This window comes from Belonocnema kinseyi, chromosome 3 (assembly GCF_010883055.1).
Source record: "Belonocnema kinseyi isolate 2016_QV_RU_SX_M_011 chromosome 3, B_treatae_v1, whole genome shotgun sequence".
Lineage (NCBI taxonomy): Eukaryota > Metazoa > Arthropoda > Insecta > Hymenoptera > Cynipidae > Belonocnema > Belonocnema kinseyi.
In genome coordinates, this window is record NC_046659.1 from 89,445,965 (window position 1) to 89,456,511 (window position 10,547).

At 27.6% G+C, this 10,547-nt stretch overlaps 1 protein-coding gene across 2 annotated transcripts in view; it reads right to left on the reverse strand.

Moving 5' to 3' along the window:
- Nucleotides 1-1,632: 1,632 nt before the first annotated feature.
- Nucleotides 1,633-10,547, reverse strand: part of LOC117169276 — a 19,981-nt gene continuing 11,066 nt past the window's right edge. The window contains exons 2-3 of one of the 2 annotated variants that reach the window (XM_033355569.1): nucleotides 3,799-4,025; nucleotides 1,633-3,714 (exon numbers count right to left, since the gene is read on the reverse strand). In XM_033355569.1, coding sequence (XP_033211460.1) covers nucleotides 3,634-3,714; nucleotides 3,799-4,020 — 303 coding nt within the window. In that variant the 5' untranslated portion in view covers nucleotides 4,021-4,025 and the 3' untranslated portion in view covers nucleotides 1,633-3,633. The remainder of the gene's footprint in view (nucleotides 3,715-3,798; nucleotides 4,026-10,547) is intronic. The other variant, XM_033355568.1, reaches the window with a different exon arrangement.

The window sequence follows — 10,547 nt, forward strand, 5'->3', positions numbered from 1 at the left end:
TTCTTTTTTTAAACACATTTATATATTTGAGAATTTTTGGAATAAAATGAAATTGTTGAATAAAAAATGTAGTTTTTAGATTTTCACAATTTTTTATGCTGACAAAATTTGAAATTTCGCTTTTTCAAGAAAACTCAACAAGCCATTATGATAATTTTGTAGGATAAATTGTTCATCCTTTTGAGTACTATAAATATCGGTACAGAGATTATTTGATTATCGAAGCAAAGTGGCCATAAAAACATTCAAAATCCGCTCACGTTTTAAAGTTTTTTTCCAAAATGGCTGAGTAACGAACTTACTTTCATTTTAAGATACTAAAAATGTGTAATAAAGTACAATCCAGTCTTTCAATTCTTTCAAAAATAATCGTGCTGACAAATTTAAAATCTAAAGCCACACAAATTAACGAACGAACACATTCGTAAAAACCTGTTTTTGGATTTAGAAGGTTTAAAAACGTGGACATTTAACAAAATCTTGGGGAATCAAATTGTACACAAATCTAATACCTTCTCTAATGAGAATGTAACAATTTGTAAAAATTTTTTATGTGCTCAATTTTTGTCTACTTACCTTTCGCCTTTTATGTATAGTTTGACCGAAAAACGTAATTTTTTATTTTTCATTAGTTTTGTGTGCTGTCAAAATTTGAATTTTCGATTTTTTTAAAAAATTCTAAAAGTTGTTATAATAATCTTGTAGGGCATTCAAAAAGCAGCCTTTTGCTTTTGTTGACTTTTTTCCATACCATTCGTTATTTGGCTTAAAATGTTAATTATCGTATGTTTTTTGGAATTTTGTAAATGCTATAACTCTGTTAATTTTTGGTTTCGTGCAAAAAGTAACATGGATAAATTGTTAGACTTTTTGTATAAATTGAATATCTGCAATGAGAATTTTTTAATTTTGAAAAAAGTAGTATCAGAAATATTCAAAATAAACTCACTTTTTAAATTTTTATCCTAAATGGCTGGCTAACGAACTTGACTGTTAGTTTTGGACACATAAAGAGTGTACAAAAGCCCAATCTTATAGATTAATTTGTTCAAAAAATATCGTGCTTACAGACAGGCGGACATACGTACAGATATTTGAACAGATATACATACAGATATACAGACAAACTCATTTGTAAAAACCTGTTTTTATGGATTTAGGGGGTCTCAAAACGTGTAAATTTGACCAAAACTGAGGGGGTCAAATTTTACAAAAATCTAATACCTCATCTGATGAGAATGTAATAAAAAAAATCATCTTTGTGTAATAAATGGTATTCTTATTCAAATTTGATTGTTTTCAGCTCTTGGTATATTCAAATTTTTATGTTAGTTTCTATAAATTTACTTATTAGATTTTAATTATGAACGTCGAAGACAAATTTGAATGATGAATGATTCTAAATTCATTTTTGTCATTCCACAAACGAATAATTTTGTTATGAAAGCCAAATATAATAATTATGTTCATTGCCGTTTTAAAAACTTTCGAAAGTTCTTATTCAAATTTGATTGTTTTCATCTCTTGGTATATTTAAATTTTTATGTTAGTTTCTATAAATTTAGTTATTACATTTTAATTATAAACGTCGAAGACAAATTTGAATGCTGAATGATTCTAAATTCATTTTTGTCATTCCACAAACGAATAATTTTGTTGTGAAAGCCAAATATAATAATTATGTTTATTGCCATTTTAAAAACTTTGGAAAGTTAGTAGGTGGATCACAGCCTTAGTACAATCTAATTATGTTGCCTGAAAATACGATTTCATATTAACTGAACTGAAAGTCAGGTTGCATCTCACTATTCCTTTTTAGTAACCTTGTAAATTTCGGAGAATTCTACCTTACCATCTTATCGCCGGAATGTTTCGTAAATAATAAATTTTCGGGCTAAGCTTAAAGTATGTCGAAATTAATTAATTAATTTACGAATAATCTTTTATGCGAATTTTAACTGACTTGGAGACCCGATTAATATTTTGTAATTATACTAAATTCAAATTAGGAAGTGGTCTCTCAAAACATATGTAAATAATGAAAGTGTGAAACTGGTTTTACCGCTGTAAAATAAAATTAAATGTACTCCCAAATTTTTGGAAATCTAAAAAAGGAAACTTCATGATCCATATCCTAATTTGGTTTAGAATTTGGGTCGATTATTAAAAGATTTTATTACAATAAATTGAATATTACACATAAACTAGTTTCTATAGTCACAAAATTTAACTCATAAAACACTTTTAAATCGGACAATTATTTCTTGTACAATCATTCGCTTACAGAATATTTCAGAGATGACCTATAACTATTTTTTTGAACACACAGAAGTCCCACACTTTCTATATTAAAAAACCTGCTAAATTATGATATATAAAAATATGCTACTTCTTCTAAAATGATAGTTGTTAATGCTAAAATATATGCAAACTGTATGGCAAAGATAGAATTTCTATATAAAAATAGATTGTATTGATTAGATTTTTCATCAGTATTTAATATAAGAATAATATTTTGAAATTCTCATACGGACATAAATTGGCTTTTTAGGAAAGCTGTTTTGAGATCTATTAAATTTTACATTTTTGTCTATTTTCCACTTTCTATAAAACTATAGCAATAGAGAGGGGAATGTGATATGCAATTTAAGACCATACAAATGACAACTGGATAAGGTTCGGTTTTCCGAAAAACTGTTTTTAATGATTTCAAGTAACTTAGTACCATATTTACAGATACGTATTAGGAATATGTAAAAATCAATGCTCCACTGAGAAAAAAGATTACTTGATTCAAATAAATGTAGTGCTGAATACGTTCAATAAAATATTTCCTTGATATAAAGAAATTTCGCTTATTACAAAAGTAAGTTTTTTATTTGAAAAACATTATTTCTTGAAATAAAAAAAGTTGTCTTCGATCAAAACAATATTTGATGGGACGTATTCAGTACCACATTTGTTTAAATTAAATAATCTTTTTTCTCAGTGTATTTTCACTCAAAGAAAGTAACTTTAAAATTATGAGAATGAAAACTGGATAAAGGCCAAACATAACATTATTTCTATACTACATGGTACAAAGTGTTTCTGAAAAAACAAAGTTACTGTTAAAAAAACTGTTACTTCCCTGAAGTGTTGTAAATATTAATCCACATCCTTCTATAATTTTGATTACATTTTCTATCATCCCGAATACAACTAATTTTATATGTGGTCCTTATTCTGTTGTCATTCTTATACTTTCATCAATAATTCTTCTATTCGAGATAAATTTTTCACAATTTTGGCATATTCAAAATACATACATTGCACTTGTAAAATTTATAAGATTGAAACCTGTATAAGGACCATTTTGTTTTTCCCCTCCCAGAGAGAAAAAATATTTTCCTAATGTTTTCACATCTTCAGTGTATATTTCTTGAGGAACACATGATTTTATAATTTGATAAATACTTTATTTTTAAAAACCTAGCAAAGAAACTTTGTTTTAAACTTGTGAAATTTTAGCTTTTGTTCCTTATCCAGTTCTTATTTCATGTCTTCAAATTATTCTGTAGCATTTTAAAAAACGCACTAATGGTTTGATGATGCAAATAAATAAATGAGGACTATGGCTATGATACCGCTTCATTATCTACGAAGAAAACCACCATTATGAAGGATGTTAAACACCTTCTCCCTAGGAATCTTATCAGCTTCTCGGTTCACTACCTGCAAAAATTATACAAACTTTACACAAACAGTGAAAGAACATTTTAATAATGTCAGTTTTGATGCAAAAAAACTTTAACATACCTGCATTTCTTTTACGGTTAGTAAGGACTCATTAGCGAGGCCAGCCGCAATTCGTGGATTTTTATAAAAATTATTCCTCAGTTCATTTGGCAGGCCCTCTTCCATTTGTGAATTAATGAGAACGGCCGGATGAGCGTAAAAAGCTGGCGAATGATCGATTATAAATTGCGGCGCCGCCAAGCAGGCCTCCACCACTGCGACTAAGACAAATATCTTCAGCATTGTGCCTGGAAAATTTATTATGTTTAAATAATTTTATCGTCAGATAATTTTTTACGATTACAAATTTAGACAAAATTCGAATAAGTTTAAGGGATTTAGAAGTTTTAAAAAGATACAAGAATAATTTGAAACTTAAAGAGATTTCAACAAAGTGAAAACAAAATATAAGTTTTTGGTGATTTCAAACAATACCATTAATAGAAGTTTTTAAAAATGTTGAAAGGTTTCACGATAATAAAAAAATTTTCTTGATATTCCTGGGAACATTTGTGATAATATTCTATTTTACAAAACCTATTGTTAAATAATATTCAAAAAGATGTACAAATATTTTCAAATGTATTCAAATGATTGAAAATGAATCCGAAAGACTAAGAATTTTGTTTTTTAATTTTGCAGAATTTTTCCTAAATTTTTAGACAAAATTAGAATCATTTCGAATCATCTCGAAATTTAGGATGGCTAGTCTATTATTTTTCGTAAGCTTGGCTAGTCGTCCAGAATTTTTGGGATGACTAGTCCATCCCTTTTTTTAACGTCCCCAATTTTCCAAGACGACTAGACACAGCCTTCAAAAAACTTAAAAAGGAATGTAAATTTCTAAAGATTTTGAAATAAAATTCACAGGTTTGTTAACAATTTTGAAAGGTTTCATTATTAAAAAATTTTCTGAAGATTCTTGGTAATATTTAATGTTATTATTTTAGAATTTTTCAGGCATTAAAGATATTTCAAAACTTTGGAAGATTTTGTAAAACCCCGTAAAGAAATTCTTAAAAATTGTCGAGATCCGGTTTCGACTTATCTGACATATTTAAAAATTTTCTATCAATAAATATAACACTTATAAAACAGGCTGTTTATAGTCATTTAAGTATTTTTGAGATTTGAGTCTAGTTTCCAATTAACGAATAATAAAAAATCTTCATAAAACAATCTCAGCATCAATTGTCACTTATATGGACAAAACCATATTATTATGTAAAAATACAGGAATATTTATAATCCTGAAGTTTCCTATATCTATTGATTTCATCCTTTGTTATTCATTGTAAACAACTAAGGGTCCAAACCAGCCCCCTTCATCGAAGTTAGTTCACTAGTACGATCAAGTGAAGCGTGGAGGCCAGATCGCGCTGGGAGTCTTTCCAGCCTATATTTATATGGCAAGGATAGGCAAGATTAGTGAAAAATTAATTTGATTAATATTTTTCGCAATGCATTCGGTTTTATGTATGACAAATTAAAGTGTGGACATTTTTTAAGTTTTACTACTTTAAAAGCTTGCACTAAAATAACAAAACTGGGTGGAATGCGGTGTGTTACTCTTGCATGTAAATATCAGGTTATGACAGCTCCTCCAAAAAATTTAATTTTTATTATGTGCCAGAAGGTAAAGAAAATGTTAGAGCCTGACAAAAAGCCATCTTAAGAGAAAATTTTGTTGTAAAACCCGAACACGTCATGCGCTAGACATTTTTTTTACACAAGATATTTTGTGGGAGCGAAACACGATTTCAGAGAATGGAGTTACTGTTCTGGAAGTTGCAATAATTGATTGTTGTTTAATTTAATAGTCTTAATATTAGTGTTGTTGTTTATATAATAATTGTCAATTAATGTTTTAATATTCTTGTTTGAATTTTTTGTAAGATTTAAAATAATATCTTTACATATAATTATCTTCATTTCAAACAAAAAAATAACGCAGAAATATAAAAATTTCAATAAGTACAGTGTGCATATTTGAATGAAAAATATGAAACATTTCATCTTTATCTAAAACGATATTTTGATTTTTAAACATTCTTTCGTTGAATTGTAAAAAAATTAATAAAAACTATATATTTTAATAAAAATTATAGAAGATTTTACCTTAAACTGAAACTATATCTTTAGATTTTAAAATTATTTTGTAGAAATATTAAAAATAAAATCAAGACTAAGTATTTTAATAAGAGGGTGGCCGTTTTAATCCAAGAAGAAAACTCCCGGTTTTTTCTCGGTTCAGAAACATTTTTTACGGCCAATATAATTTACATGTAAAAATTGAAGGTATTAACACTTTGAAATTGAACAATTTTTAATAAAATGCAGATAAACTACAAAATTTCGAATTTTTAACTTTTATAAATTAATGAGTTCAAAGATTCAAACAAAAATTTAATTCACGTTATCATTTTCAATGCTCTAAATTAAAGAATCAATTAATTTTACATTTTTTATATTATATTATTTTAAACAATTTTAAGGTAGAAACGTTAAAAATTGAAAAATTTAATTAAAAAAAAGAATACTTCTTAAATTATAAGTTAAATTATTTTCATTTTTGAAATGAATCGAATTTTTCGTACAATTTTTAGAAAATCCTGCAAATTTAAAAAAAGTTTCTTAAAATCTTCCAGATTTATTCTTAACAATTTTATAAATCTTATTAAATCTTTGTAAATATTCTCTTTAAAAAAATTTCTGAAATTAAAAATTATTTTCAGTTTTTCTAAGAATCGTAAGAAAATCTTTTTATTCTTTTAATTCCTTTGACAATTCTCAAAAAGCTTCTAATTTTTTTTTAATCGGCAAAAATTTACATTTTGTTTGAAATAAAATAACTTCAAGTTCAAAATTAATTTTGAAACTTTTTAAAATTTCTAAATACCTCTTAAAACTTCTCAAATTTTGTGTACAAATAAGAAGCGTTCAATTATTATATATACGTCAAAATTTAACACAGTGACTTACAAATAAATTTTTTTTAAATAGAACAATTAAAATTGTACTTTAACAGTTTAAAAGCTCTCCGAAATTCTATAGAATCAAAGCTTTTAATGTAAAAACAATTCAGTGTCAAATTTTTTACTTTTAAATAATTGTTGAAATAATTCTAACTATTCAATAATTATTCTTTTTCTCAATTAAACAAATTTTAAATTGAATAGATTAAAATTGAATATTTTAGACTGAAAGAATATTTGATAAAAAATGCATAATATCGTTTTTTTAAAATAAATTATTGTTCCCTTTTAATACTTACAGTACAGATTTATTAAAAAAGATTATTTAATTAAGTATGCAAGTATTCAAGACTGCATATTAATATTCTTTAAATTAAAATTAAAAATTTAAAATAGTAAATTTTTAAAGTAGAAGATTTTTTGATTACGCATTATAAACTGAATGATGTCATAATTGAAAAGGATTAAAATACAATTGATGATTTGAAAAACGGTTGAGATCAAACTTGGAGAGAACTTTTTTTCTCTCTAAAAATTTTTTAAATTCCCGGTCAAAGAATAAATTTACTGTCATTTCCCGGTTTTTCAGATTTCCCAGGCCAGCGGCCACCCTGAATAATAAATATGGAACATTTCCACATAAACTCAAACGATATCTTCATTAAAAAATATCTGGCGTAGAAATAGAAAAAATTACATAAAAGCTGTATTTTATAAAACTCTTCTGTAGAAATATAATAAACCAATATAAAAAACCAATCAAACACTGTATTTTAATAAACAATATTGAACATTTTATATTAAATTGAAACTATACTTTTATTTTAGAAAATTCTTTCGTGTAAATATAAAAAATTTAATAAAAACTGTATGTATTTTTATGAGAAATATGGAACATGTTATCTTAAAGTGAAACGATATCTTTATTTTTTTAATTCTTTCATAAAAAGATTTTTAAAAAATAAATAAAAACTATACCTTCTCAATTTATTTATTTCAATTTAAGTTTTTCATGTTAATCAATCTTTCAATCAATTGATTAATTCGTTTATTCCAATAAATCATCAGTTATTGTATTAGGGCTACTGTTGCTAATAAATTACTCATTTATACCAACATCTGACACTGTTAATTTTTATTATTTTTTATAAAATAAATTTGTTGTATCACCATCCTTTTTTCAAACTTATTTTTTACAAAACTACTTTATATAAATTTTATAGATGTATTTGGAATTCAGTAATAAAATTCATTATAATTATAAGTTTAATTTTGTTTCTTGAATTGAAAAATACTTTAAATTTAGTTACTCTAAGTTACGATTGAAACCAATCAGAAATTCCCGCAGCTAGAAAAGAATATTTTAACGATTTTTTTTCACTTACTATTACTCGTGTATTCAACAAGATATTGAACTTTAATTATGCTGTGCGTAAAACCAATTGTTATTGCGAATAATATAAATTAAATTAATTTCGAACTAATTTTGCCTATTCCTGCCATGTAAAAACAGGCTGGAAAGACTCCCAGCGCCATCTGCACCGCAAGCTTAAGTTAGCCCATTGGTGAACTAACGCTAGCATGCAGTCGTTGCAGGGGACTGGTCCAAACACAAAACCGAAAACAGGTTTTTGGATTTTTCTCCGAAATATCTAAATGCGTTTTTATTTAACATTTTTTTTTTTTGACAATTACACTCTTTACAATTTTCAAAAATTTGTTTCTATAAAGTGGAACAATTTTCCTAATTTGCGATTGCACAATGAAAAAAGCATGGATTATAACATACAAAATAATTTGCTCTAAAGTTCGTTTATTTTTCTTTAAATATTATTTTCACCTCTTTCCGTTAATAGTATACGCTTTCACTGTATATAATATGGAGTTTAAAATTTTGAAAATTATTATAAACAAACTAAGCGTCAGAAGAAAAACCCGTAAAAAACCTTCGGATTCGTCTCAAAAATATCTGAACGCGCCTTTTCACGAGGTACATTAAGCTAGCATCTCCACAATCGAATTTTTGAACTTTTCATAGCTCAGAATTTTGGGCTTTTTTGGGCTACAATAAAAATTTTTGGGCTCCTTTAGTTTAAAAAAAAATCAATTTTCTTGTGGAGGTGCCAGCTTACATTAACCCAGCACATCCACTTCTTTAAATCACTAAATAATAAAAATTCAATTACACCAGAATTTTGGGCTTTTTTTGGGCTCTTATGATCCGCAAAAAAAAATTTCCACAAACCAACCCTTAACTTCCAAAATCAATCCCCTTCAAAAAATTGAAAATTTTCAGTTATTTATTAACGGGATATTTTTGGGCTTTTTTGGGCTCCCAGAAAATACCCACTTCGATTTTCGGGCTCTAACCCTTACAGTAAAAAATGAACCCCATTGAAACAGGCAGATATGAAATTGTCAAAAAATAACTTTTATTAAATTTTAGAGCTTGAATAAAGTCTCTGATTTTTGGGCTCCTCGAAAATACACCCTACGATTTTTGGGCTTCACCCCTTAACGTCAAAAATCAACCCACGTAGATACTACTTTGTCAAAAAATGAATTTTTCTAGATTTTTTCAATGGAAATAAAGTCTCTGATTCTTGGGATCCTCGAAAATAACCGCTACGTTTTTTGGCCTTCAACCCTTAACGTCAAAAATCAACCCCTCTCTACTACGTAAATACAACTTTGTCTGCAAATAAATTTTTCTAGAATTTTTCAATGGAAATACAGTCTCTGATTTTTGGGCTCCTCGAAAATACCCGATATGATTTTTGGGCTTCAACCCTTAACGTCAAAAATCAACCCTTCTCTTCCACGTAAATACAACTTTGTCTGCAAATAAATTTTTCTAGAATTTTTCAATGGAAATACAGTCTCTGATTTTTGGGCTCCTCGAAAATATCCGATATGATTTTTGGGCTTAATCCCTTAACGTCAAAAACCAACCCCTCTCTTCCACGTAAATACAACTTTATCTGCAAATAAATTTTTCTAGAATTTTTCAATGGAAATACAGTCTCTGATTTTTGGGCTCCTTGAAAGTACCCAACATGATTTTTGGGCTTATACCCTTAACGTCAAAAATCAACCCCTCTCTTCCACGTAAATACAACTTTGTCTGCAAATAAATTTTTCTAGAATTTTTCAATGGAAATACAGTCTCTGATTTTTGGGCTCCTCGAAAATACACGTTACGATTTTTGGGCTTCAACTCTTAACGTCAAAAATCAATCCCTCTCTACCACGTAAATACAACCTTGTCTGCAAATAGAGGAACCCGCACTAAATGTAGGGGAAAATGGCTTTCGGTGGATTTAGCTGAAACTTTGTAATTTTTAAGGTTATAAGTGCCGGATGAAATATCCGTTAAAAAATCCCAAAAAATGAACAGTTTTAGCGCTATGCGTCGCCAAGCGCTCAAGCTCAGTGAATAAAACAAATTACAAGAGATTTTGTTACAAAAGCGATGTCAACATAGAAATCACGGTTCAGATCGTGGTCTGTTATATTTTTGCCTATACCGTTGACTCATATAGCGCGCTTCTCAAAACAATCAAACGATAAGTGCCCAAGAATTTAATTTGACTAATTCAATACTTCCTTAAAGCCAAAAATGGTACCCGAAGTAACATTAGTAACTAGTGCGCAGATACCGATAATAAAATTCCACCCTTCGCAAGAGAGTTAAACGCTAAGCGCTCAAGATCAGCGAATAAAACCAATCCTAGTAACTTTAGCGAAAAAAGCGATGTCACTATAAGAATCACGCATCAGAAAGTAGTCAGTAAT